At 42.9% G+C, this 12,116-nt stretch overlaps 2 protein-coding genes across 2 annotated transcripts in view; one reads left to right on the top strand and one right to left on the bottom strand.

Moving 5' to 3' along the window:
• The window catches only part of LOC104953158 (glycogen debranching enzyme-like), a 24,296-nt gene extending 22,217 nt beyond the window's left edge, over positions 1-2,079 (bottom strand). Inside the window, exon 1 of the mRNA XM_010780083.1 lies at positions 1,902-2,079. Within this exon, the coding sequence (XP_010778385.1) occupies positions 1,902-1,907 (6 nt within the window). The 5' untranslated portion in view covers positions 1,908-2,079. The remainder of the gene's footprint in view (positions 1-1,901) is intronic.
• Positions 2,080-7,868: 5,789 nt separating this feature from the next.
• On the top strand, positions 7,869-10,278 carry rrs1 (ribosome biogenesis regulator 1 homolog). Its single transcript, XM_010780081.1, has 3 exons — positions 7,869-8,508; positions 9,233-9,622; positions 9,665-10,278. Exons 1-3 carry the CDS (start codon positions 7,908-7,910, stop codon positions 9,826-9,828), a joined length of 1,155 nt encoding a protein of 384 aa, XP_010778383.1. The 5' UTR covers positions 7,869-7,907; the 3' UTR covers positions 9,829-10,278.
• The last annotated feature ends 1,838 nt before the right edge of the window (positions 10,279-12,116 follow it).

The following is a 12,116-nucleotide window of genomic DNA, read 5'->3' as shown; positions in this document are numbered from 1 at the left end:
CCCTTGGCAGTCTCAGATCGATGCATCGCAAGTTCAACCCGGTTCAACCCAAACTGTAGCCGATGTGCACTCTTTCAACCGGTGCACTCGCATCTTGAACGTTTATGCCGGTGCACCGATGCGAATCGGTGAATCTTAACATCTCTAGTGTGTGCTGGCTGCAAGATGTGAAATAAGATAAGGAAACTTGTTGTTTAGAGCAGGTTCGTACCAGACACCAAAAGGTATCTGGTTTTCGTCAAACTGAAAGAGACTTTTTGTTTCCGGGTTTCTTCTGCTGTGTCGCACTGATTGGGTGCGACAGGCCATGTGTTGGTCTCTCCCAATAAGATGACCTCTGAGGGAAAGCACGCACACACCTCCTCCTGTGTTTTAGTATGAAAGCCTGTGTTTTCCTTTGGTTCGCGCTCTTGTTTTTGACTTGCCGTTCCTGAGACGTGTCTCACACGGGGTTAGAACCTGAGCCCGGAGTACTCTGCAGAGTGCTTCGTGATTAGGAGATTGGGTGATGTATTTGTATGTTTTACCATTAAAGCAGATTATTGTTTAACTTGTATTCTGGTGTTTCTTAATCCCTTCCTTTTTACGAATTTACCCAGCTTATCAAACGACACGCGGAGACGAGGTTGGTTTTAAACATCCTCCAAATCTCCAACACACCCCAACAATATTACAAAAAATATACTGCATAAAGCAAACTATATACTTTATTTGATCTAAAATATTGATGTTTTTTCATTATAATAGGCTGTGAAAACCATAACAAATAAGTGATTAAATGCTACCTTATTCAACAAACACAACTGCAGAGCTGCAAACATTGCAAACAGACTAAGTTCTACAACACCCAGTTGTCTTTGTGTATTTGTGAATGAAGCGCCATCTCATGGTTAAATCCTGTAATTGAACAAATGGGGAAATTTGGCGACGTCCTCTAGCAATTTGGCAACACCCCCAGCCACTGGGATCCGCTGGGCTTTTGACTGGGACACACCCGTGAGTCCTATCTGGAGTGCTACATCTGTATAACAGGGGTGTCCAAACTACGGCCCGGGGGGCCAACTGCGACCCGTGGTCCAGTTTGTATTGGCCCGTAGCAAGTTCTAAATGTATACTGGAATATGTCCCACACCTGAAACTTGTACTTCATAAATACAAAAATATATCACACAGTATTGTTGTGTTAATAAGCCAACTTTTCAAATCAATTCAGTCAATTCAAGTTGAGAACATTTTCTAACAAATTTTAGTTGATAAAAAAAAGCCCAATAGCTTATTATCATAACAAGCTTGAAATATTCCCTTCCTATTTCCCCTTATTATAAGCAATCTGAGGCTTCTGTTTTAAGGGATGAGCTGCCAACACTGTTTGTAACACATAAATGAAACCCTCTGGAGAGCTGGGATGTAGGCTGGTTTTTTCTTAAAGCACATTCAACCATCTAGCGTCATTTAACTACATTTGATTGATTTTGCTAACTTATGACTTAACTTATGAGGCTATCACTCAGTGGGATAATGTGCTGATCATTGGATCAGGGGAGAGCAATTTCGAGTCACACTGCTTTCATCATGTCGTTGTGTCCCAGGGCAAGACACTCCCGTGGGGATTGCCCAAAGTACTGAATGTATGTAAGTCACTTTGGATAAAAGCATCAAACAAGTGACATGTAATGTAACTCATGAGGCTAGTGATTGGCCCAGCCCTTCGTATATTTTTCTGTATGTTGCCCTCAGTGAAAAATGTTTGGACACCCCTTTCATAGAACCAAAAAATATAAGCAAAATAGCTGTATCTTCCAACGGGTTTTAACAAAAGCTGGTGGTCTCTGATTTAAAAAGATATTTAAAAGTTATGTTAAATAAGATCTATTACCACAAAATGAAATATGCAAACGTACGTTCATGTTCCGATCATCTTGAAAAAGAGCTGGCACTCCTCGTTTATCATATTTTTCATCAGCTATGTCACAGCTTAGGTGCCACAGAGCTCTGTCTAGAATCCAAGCTGGTTTCAGATGAGGAGAATTTACCAGGTTGTAACCACACTCAGGATGTTGGTGAATCCACTCACTGCTAACCGCTAAGGACAGAGAAGAAGAGAGTAAGAAAGCAATTAGTAAATATGTAAAGAAAGTCGCTGTTCTAAAAAGGAAAGTGATTTGTAAGTTAAAAGGTTTGGATTCATATTGTCAATCTTATCAGTCTTTTAATTTTCTTAAAAGCTTGTATGGCACCAGATACCTAAAGAGTTAGTTTTGTAAAGTTGAGTCCAACTGAAATTTAAATTAAAATGACTCTCTGTTTATAAGTGATATAACAAACTGTGTAGACCAAAGCCTAACATTTAAAAAAAAAGCTGGTTAATGTGTGTTCTATGAAATAAGCGCCATCTTGTGGTGCAACCATGAAATTGAATGGATGAGTATCTTCAAAGTGGAATCTCAGTCTGATTCCGTTGGGAAGCAACGCCTCTCTGCTGCATTAGCAAAACGTATTTTTCTGACATAGCACAGAATAAATTAAGTTCAACACCAGCCCACTGCATGGCACAAATAATTCAAATGTTTGATTTCATGTGCCTTTGAAGATGTGCTTCTTATCAGTAAATGTACAATAACAGATAATCAAAATATATGAAATTCTGGTAAGTGGTTAGAGGTCAAAATATTCTGTGGGGGAATCATTGTTTTTTAGGGGAGGTTGGCCTATGCAGTATTTCTCAAAGTGGGGGTCTCGCCCCCCCATGGGGGCACAGAGGCATGACAGGGGGGCGCGAGAAACCAGGAGGAACAATGTTTTTGAAAGAAAAAAAATCATAATTTGAAAAACTATCGATTCGAAAATAATATGATACAGTACAGTCCAAGTACGTCTGGGTCTCTGTGTTTCATTCAAGCTCGGCTCTGTGTGTGTGTGTGTGGAACGAGCCATTTTGTGTGCGTGCACGAGCGAGAAAGAGAGAGAGAAAGAGCGCACCGGTACCGGAGATCGTTGTTGTTAGCTTCTGGTGCTAGCGAGCTAGTGGCTGGGTATAAGGAGTTTTTCCAACAACAAAGTGGAGGAGAGTCCTCTCCTGTCAGACTGAGAGACTCAGTGACCTAAAGGACTCTCTCAGTGTTATCTCAGTGGGTCTCAAACGTTTTGGTCACCATTAATGTAAACAATTATTTCCGAGGCACACGTTTATATGATCATTATAGTTATAAAAAAATAAGAGAATAAATTAAAAACAGGTATGAAATACTATATGACATTAAAAAAAGAATAACGTTTAAAAGGGTAATTTGTAAAATATCCATAAAGAAAAAGTAAATCTGTTTACAGTTCTGTTTCATATAGGTGTTGAGAGATGTATCCATAGATCTCTTCATTTTGCTCTCAAAGTGCACCAGATTGATGCTTTTAACTTCAATGTTTAAAAATCTTCCCAGGGGAGCTTGCCCCCGGACCCCCCTATGTGAGGTCCACACACCACCTATAAAAATAGCACTTTACCCCTGCTTACACCTATATGCCGTGAGCTGATTATCGAGCCTTCATTGTAACAGTCGCGGGTACGTTGTGTACAGTATATGTGTGGGGATTGTTGCAGTAGAAAATTCAATGTGGGCTGCCACCGGGTCATTAATGCGGAAACCCTAAATGTTTGGCACCTCTATGAAACCGTCAAGGCTACCCACGCACCCCCAAAATAAATCTCCTGGCGCCACTCTGAGCCTGGGGACTATTTGTGGTTGGGGGGCCCGACTCTTTTTTTCTCCAAAGTGGGGGGCCGACAGAAAGGGTTTGAAACCAACTGCTCTAAAGTCAAACGGCCGGGACCTATGGTGCAAGTCAGATGTAGATTAAAGTGTAACTGTACATGTTCTAGAGTAGGATGATAAATACTGTACAGTGGAATAAAGATAAAGAACCAGTGTGTAATCCTACAGTGTGGTGAGCAGCCGGGACAGAGACAGCAGATAAAGCATGTCGGCATCTTCTCACTCAGGCAGCACACATCGCTTTCACTTTCGTCTACAACCTAGTGAGCCAGATTTACGCGAAAATGACGCGTGGCTCAGGACTGAATTCTCATGCTCAGAGAAAGGAACAGGTGATTACCTCGCTTCAAATGTTTCTCTCTCATGGTACCCCGCTCTGCAGAAAGGACGGCTGTGTTTCTGTGGATAAAGAAACCGTTCACACAGAAAGCCTCTTGAGATCAAGTGAAGATGTTGCTGTTTCTGGCTTCTCCTGGCATAGTAGGCCCCACACTGCGATCGCACGTGGTCTTCTTTATTCTTTACGTTGGAAAATAGGTGCTTCTGTGTTTATGGGCTGTGTAAGTTAAGGTGTGATAGTCTTAAATGGTGCGCGGGGCTCGGTAAATAGATGTCTTTTACTCCATACTACATGTATTTAATACCTTAGTTACTTCCCAGATGTGGATGAATGATGTGAAGATATAATCACGTGGGAGTGGACTTTAGTTCCACCTGGAGTAAATACACAACACCCTGCAGTATTACAAAGTCATTCAAACTAGCTGCACCACCATTGGACATTATTGAAGCTGGATTTACTGTAACAGAGTATAGTTGCAGGGGCGGAACATTTCAGGTAAATTTCCGATAAGTTGCCATGGGATGTTAGCTGGGGGATTTTGGAAATATTCCCCAGCTTAATACTCTGCTTTTACTCAAGACAAGATCTGACTATCTCTAGTTTTACTCAAGTACATGATCTGAGTACTTCTACCACCTCTGGGGACCACTTTCATTTCTAAGCAAGTTAAAAATGACTATTGAATACAGATGAGTGGGCCATATAAAAATTACTTGTTGTTTTCTAAATGCGAGAGGGACGTAAGTGAAGTCCCTGAGTATCAGGGCTCTGGTTTTGTGAAGGCAAACAGCCGGAAGAGAAATCATATATAACCTGTCCCTGTCCATATATAATTGAAGAACATAGAGATAGTCTCTGGAATCAAATCACAATTCAACGTGGTGCACATTCAATATCAGTTCCTGTTGTTGTTGTTGTTGTTTACATGTCTGCCATGTAGTTACTGCTATTACTGAGAGAAAATCACACTGATACTGACATGACTGCAGAGGAACTGGACTATATGATGCTGTTTAGTAGATCCGTCAATCAGGACTGCTGTTATTCTGGATATTCTGTGATCATAGACTGTTTCTGTGTTCAGATTTTTGTATTCATGTATTACAGATACACTGTATTACGATATATGTGTATTCAGTATTCAGATATCATGTCCTCATCGCGCTCTCGACCTTGCTCCATTCACTGTATTACAGAGTTTGTGAGAGGATATATGTACTTCATGTATTACAATATATGTATTCGATGACTCACAGATATATTACATGTACTTCAGAATATATGTTTCACTGTATCACGATATATGATATATGTATTACAGATCAGTGATTCTGTCTCACAGGATTATGGTATTCATGTATTACAGAATATATGTATTCATGTTAATTATACATGATATATGTTTCATGTACCCAATTATGTATTCATGTATACAGATACATGTATTTCGTGCAGGGTGGAGGGCAAAAGGGTCCACAGCATTAAATAACGGCTGATATATTTAATTTTTTAATTCCCAAATGTCCTTGATACCAGCAATATTTGAACCGTTTTACAGAATATATGTTTGAGGTATTTGTGCTGAATCTTTTTATTATTAGGAGTTTAAGCTTGAATATTTCACAATCAAGAGACTGCGTTAGTGAGGACTGGATCAGCCTTTGGTTATCCTGATGGTTATAAAACATTAAAAATGTATTTCCAAACCTCAGGAAGAACAATAAGTTATTATTTAAAGTACAGAGCAGAGACCATTGAGGGACGAAATATACTAAAATTTTGTGAATCTGTATGTTGATTTAAATCTACTGATAAAAAATGATGCTGTTTCTATCAATGAATTCAGATCCCTCATACATGATTTAAACATTTCAACTCACCAGAAATATTAAGATAATTATTCCATTGGACATAAGCCTACTGGATTAGACCTGGTAAGCCCAAAGTGTTAGGTTCGGGTAAGCTGGGAAGTCGGGAGGAGCCCAGTTCAGGGAGGCCTTCAAGCTCAACACCTCTCGCGGAGCTTTTCGGGCATTCTGTGGAGTGGGGGGACATTGAACCAGTGGTCAGGTGTTCAGAAGCCTCTATTGCCGAAGCCGCGGTGGAGGAGCTTGTGGTCTCAAGTCCTAGGGCCTCAGGGCTGGTAAACCCTCGAACCTCCTGTGGACTACCGGTGGTCAGNAGAGGGACTCAGAGAGACTCAGAGGGACTCAAAGCAACATCTCAACTTTCTCCACGAATAAAAAGAGTTTATTTTGAGCTTCAAGAAATAAAAACCTAAACCTGTTTCAGAGTTTCTGAAAATCCTTTTAGCACATCTCTCTCTCTGTGTGAATGTGTGTGTGTGTGTGTGTGTGTGTGTGTGTGTGTGTGTGTGTGTGTGTGTGTCTGTGCGTGTGTGTGTGTCTGTGTCTGTGTGTATGTGCGTGTGCGTGTGTATGTGTATGTGTGTGTGTGTGTGTGTGTGTGTGTGTGTGTGTGTGTGTGTGTGTGTGTGTGTGTGACGTCACAGAGGACCTTATAGCTTCTCTAAATCACAACAGAGACGACTTTGGGCACTAATTACTCTTCTTCCTCCTCCTCCTCTTCGCCAAACAGCATCACTGTGACCTTATCTCCGCTGTCACATGGAAGTGTGGCGGTGAATGTAATTACTGCAGCCTAATATAATAAAACACACACACACACACACACACACACACACACACTCCAAATGAGGACAGAAATAGAGATATTATAGATCACATGCAGGACAGACAGGAGGGTAATAATACTCCAGGGATTTAATCTATACAGTAATCCTGTTATCATGACTTTATGATGCGCACACACACACTTATTTTACACTACAGCTTGCTTCCTTTGCACTGAAGTGTGTGTGCTTAACATATAGGAGTCTGCACACACACACACTTTTTTAAATGCACTGACATTTCCAGTTTCTTTAGTTTGCATCATTTACGCACAAAGACTGTATTTAGTGTGATCGGGAAAGATGACCCAACGTCTGCTCTGATTGGTCCAAAGGCTCCAAACATGGTGCAGACAAACTGTGGGCACATATTGAACACTGAAACGTACAAATATTGTATAAAGTATGTGGTAATATTGGCATTTCTTACATTACACTTGTTGAATTTTTTTTTCTTTTTCTTATTTTTTTGTTACATTCTCTACATTTGCGTTTCTTTTTTTTTTACTTTCAACTCTTTACATTGTTGTCCTGCTTTGTATTGCAGCTGCTGTTTAATAAAGTCTACAGACTATATCTAATTTATAAGAAATAAATAAGTATTAAGTCATATCTGCTGACAGGATAAATAATGTGGAGCGGTGCCGCCCTCTGGTGGCCGCTGTAAGCAATTATTTAGCACTTAATATATACATTTTTTTGCACATTTTATTTTGCATTTTTTCTATACTTTGAACCTTTGCATTTTTTTTAATATTTGCCTTATTTACATATTAGCATTGTTTTTTATTAAGCTTGTATTTATTTTATATATTTAGTTGTATTTTAGTTACCCTCTTTATTTAATTTGTATTACTATTTAACTCTATTTTATGACGGTGTAAAATATTTTTTGTCAAGTCAAATTCCTAGTATGTTATGAATAATAAATGGAGCCGTGTCGCCCTCTGGTGGCTGCTGTGGTATTGCTCTTTAGACATCTATGACATAGCACGCAGTGCCACGTCGACGCAGCGGTGGGAGTGGTTGAACCCACCCGGAAGTACTTCCCCACATGTGTTATGTCACGTGTCTGTGTGACCCACGTGTTTCTCTGAACAGCAACATGGCCGCCTGTGTGGAGGAGCTGCTGGCGAAAGCTCAGCGCGATGAAGAAGAGAAGTTGAAGAGCATCACTGTGACCAAAGAGCTCGAGCTCACCTTTGATGTAGGTCACCTGCTCGCGTGCGACTCTAATCGTGTGGAAGCGCGCGCTCTAAAGGAGGATAAAGAGCAGTTTCTGCGCTCACTGGCACGAGACAACACGCAGCTGCTCATCAACGAGGTGTGGAAGCTGCGCGCGGAGAGGCTCCAGGAGGCGCTCGTGGTCAAACTGCCCGAGACACACACTCCGCTGCCGCGCGCCAAGCCGCCGCCGAAGGTTCGTGCCATTACCAAGTGGGAAGAGTTCGCGAAACTGAAGGGGATCCAGAAGAGGAAGAAGACTAACTTGGTGTGGGATGAGAACGCTAAGGACTGGAAGAGGAGGTGGGGCTATCAGAGGGGGGGCGACGACACGAAGGAATGGCTCATCGAGGTTCCAGTCACCGCCACAAACACCGAGGACCAGTTCGAGAAGAGGAGTCACGCGAAGAAAGAGCGCGTGGCGAAGAACGAGTTCAACAGGCTGAAGAACATCGCGAGGGCGCAGAAGATCAAAGTGCCAGGTGAGTTATATACCTGTAGATACCCATGATGCATCTGTGTTTATACAGGAGTACCTGAAGATACCCACAATGCATCTGTGTAGCTACATGCATATCTTTATGGCCTTTTTTACTTTCCAGAGTATTTTTATGGTATTCACAATATAGTTTGACTTAATTTAAACATGAGTAAAACATCAAAATGGCCCAAAATATCCAGCTAACGTGGACGTCTTAATTACACTCAGAGTGGTTACTGTTAGAAACTCTCCCTGGTCCCCATCACATACAGAGCATCAACTAGTTGCTGAGCAGTGTCCTTCACATGCTGATATCCAAGAGAGGGAGTTCCACAGTCACAAGATGGAGGAATAGAAAGCAGTATTCAATGTTTACTTCAGATTAGCTCCANTACACGATAGTCTGAACAAACATACCGTAATACTATCGATACACTAATTGGTACCTACTAAGTCGGAGATACCCTCTACTCTGTATACTGTTCGTACGAGTAAAACTGCACCTCGATATCCCAAGGTCTTCCGCAACTTACAGACCGAATGATCTATCTTCGCCCGGTCTAATCACACATCCTGTCATGTTCTCAGCTACAGTTGATACCTTTGTTATCATGTTACTCTCATGTTGGAAGAGGACATTCAGTGTTTTCCCAACAGTTAGTCGACAGTATTTCGTGGAGTATGAATGGATATGAGTGTAATGCCCCTCTGTGTCTCCCCTGCAGGCGTGGGTCTGACCCCGGTGGTCTCTCAGGGGAAAGATGATCTCTCTCGGGCCGTTAGCGTCGCTCGGACCTCCACAGCCTCCGCCGGGCGATTCCAGGACTGCCTGCCCAAAGAAAAGGCTCCGAAGAACCAGGGCAAGAAGAGGAAGTTCGATGCGGTCATCGGGAACTTTTCCTCCGAGAAACAGAAGCAGCTGGACCTCCTGAAGCTCATGGACGGAAAGAGGCCGAAGCTGGACGTCACCAAGGCCGTCAACAAGCAGATGAGAGAGGAAGATCAAGAAGAGGCTCAAAAATACAAGAAGGGGAAGAAGGGAGGAAGGAAAGGAGGAGGAAGCTTTGGAGGAAAGGGGGGAGGAGGTAAGGGAGGAAAGGGGAAGGAAGGAGGAAGCTTTGGAGGAAAGGGAGGAGGCTTTGGAGGAAAGGGAGGAGGAGGAGGAGGAGGAGGAGGAAGCTTTGGAGGAAAGGGTAAGGGAGGAGGAGGTATGGGAGGAAAGGGGAAAGGAAAGGGAGGCAAGCCAGGGAAGGCTAAAGGAAAAGGAGGCAAGGGTGCAGTAGTAGGAGGCAAGAGGAGAGGAAAGCCTGGAAAACGCTGAGAAGGAAAACGTGAAGAAAGTGGACTCTTATTTAGAAACAGGAAGTGACTGCGTGTCTTTAGAAACAGGAAGTGACTGTGTCTGTGCAGACAGACTGAGGAGAGCGTCAGGACATCAACAGGAAGTCACTGCTGGACAAACTGCAGACTGAGTGAAGCTTCTGTTTTGATTAAATGATGTCTTTACACCCTTATTGCTTTGCTTTGTGGCAGCAGCAGTCCTGAGATCAGTGGTTTGTATCAAACAGGGCTTTACCTAAGGCTTTACACGCACACACACATCCTGTGTTTTTAGTAACGACCTTATTTCACATGCATTTGAATCTAGGTCTCTGCAGCCCCTCTTTCCACTTGCTCTGTTTTATTTGAAGTGTTCCTCCACGTGGAGGAGCACGTGATGTTCTGTGACCTGTTGACATGAAAAAAACAATAAAATGTGTTTATAACTTGAGTGTGTGTTCCTCTGAATGACGGTGTTCAGTACAGGTGTGTGTCACCTGTGTTGAAGCATCTGCTCCACAGGGCTGCATCACTTCCTGTTGACATTATTGCATTAGTTGGAAAATGAAACGCATCTTTTCTCTGGAGATACGGGAGAAAACCAGGGTTAAACATTTCAGAATAAAATGAGGAAAAATAATTCTAAGTTGCATTTTGAGACTTAAGTGTAAATATTGGGTTGTTTGATATCTTTGAGAAAGGAGCATGCAGAAAACACCCTCTCAAAAAGAGTGTGTGGGTCAAAGCACCCTTCATTCTTGACTTATTCTAAAATCCCTTAAATGTTTCCCTTAAGCCTCTGTAAGGGGTTTCTAACACCTCTCAGCAGGTCATTCCATATTCATGACATCTGTTTCCACTTCAGATCTGATTGTCTGGCTGAGTGATCACGTTGTTATTGATGGATGATTTTTAATCGCTGACACAAGCTGTGTGTGTGTGTGCTGTATATATCTGTGTGTGTGTGTGAGATCACCATCTGTTGAGCTGCTCCTCATCTTTGTCCCTGCTCACTCTGGGAAATGGGACAGAGGATAACCTAAAAATCAATCTGGAGGTGAGGGTACGGATCCTGTGGCAGATGGTCGGAAAACAATGGGTCTCTGAGGGGAACACACACACACACATGCACACGCACACACACACACACACACACAGTGTGATCTCAGACAAATAATGCCTTTTTTTAAACAAGAAAAAAGTCAAAAATGTAAAGATAAAAATAATATAAAAAATGTTCTTTTATGAGTAAATATGCAAATGAGGCAGAAACCCAACCGTCAGCGTGAGGGAGAGAAACTCCTGAGTGACTCATTCCACTGGAGAGAAGACATGTTGATGGACCTCTGCATGAAACACACTTTTCAGAGTTTCCTCTGTGCTGCGTCTCTCCGTCCAGCTGCGTGTCTCCATCCTTCTGCGTCTCTCCGTCCAGCTGCGTGTCTCCATCCTGCTGCGTCTCTCCGTCCTGCTGCCTGTCTCCGTCCAGCTGCAGTGTCTCCGTCCTGCTGCGTGTCTCCGTCCTGCTGCAGTGTATCCGTCCTGCTGCAGTGTCTCCGTCCAGCTGCGTCTCTCCGTCCTGCTGCCTGTCTCCGTCCAGCTGCTTCTCTCCGTCCTGCTGCAGTGCCTCGACCGTCGCTGCATTTTTTAAACTGTCCTCGCAGAGAGTCAGATCTTCATAATGCAGCGGATCTACACACACAGCAACGCTCACTTTGAAGTGTTCACCACCGTCCTCAAGCCTCAAGGTGAGAGCGCACACACACATGTCTGCACACACACACACACGTCTGCACACACACACACACACACGTCTACACACACACACACGTCTGCACACACACACACACACACGTCTACACACACACACACACACACGTCTGCACACACACACACACACTTCTGCACACACATGTCTGCACACACACATGTCTGCACACACACATACACACACACACGTCTGCACACACACATGATGGTCAGTAACAGTGATGTCAGTATCAGAGGGTACATGAGGGTCATTTGGTGTGCATGCATTTATGTGAAGAACTTCTCATGCATTTGAATGACTTCCTGCTGACTCATGCCCCCCCCCTCTGGTTCTCAGGGAGGCAGCGGTGCAGACCAGAAGCTGAGAAGGCAAGTTGGATATTTTCCATCTTAACACTGAAAAACCTGCACGATAAATGAGAGATTGTTCTGGTGTGACCCTGCAGGAATATGGTGTGACTGATTGATGCTGCATCAGTTAGTACATCGTGGCTACAAATATATATATATTTATATATA

This window comes from Notothenia coriiceps, unplaced genomic scaffold (genome assembly GCF_000735185.1).
Source record: "Notothenia coriiceps isolate Sejong01 unplaced genomic scaffold, NC01 NC01_scaffold00021192, whole genome shotgun sequence".
Taxonomy (NCBI): Eukaryota; Metazoa; Chordata; class Actinopteri; order Perciformes; family Nototheniidae; genus Notothenia; species Notothenia coriiceps.
Note: the sequence above shows the minus strand (reverse complement) of the source record. Positions and strands in the feature narration are given on the sequence as shown.

What these genes read in the sequence shown, in the direction of transcription:
- rrs1 (XM_010780081.1), top strand. Translation starts at nt 7,908, where the DNA reads ATGGCCGCCTGTGTGGAGGAGCTGCTGGCGAAAGCTCAGCGCGATGAA. An exon ending in GCAGAAGATCAAAGTGCCAG is followed by an intron (nt 8,509 to 9,232) that starts GTGAGTTATATA and finishes TCTCCCCTGCAG; the next exon opens with GCGTGGGTCTGACCCCGGTG. An exon ending in AAAGGGGAAGGAAGGAGGAA is followed by an intron (nt 9,623 to 9,664) that starts GCTTTGGAGGAA and finishes GAAAGGGAGGAG; the next exon opens with GAGGAGGAGGAGGAGGAGGA.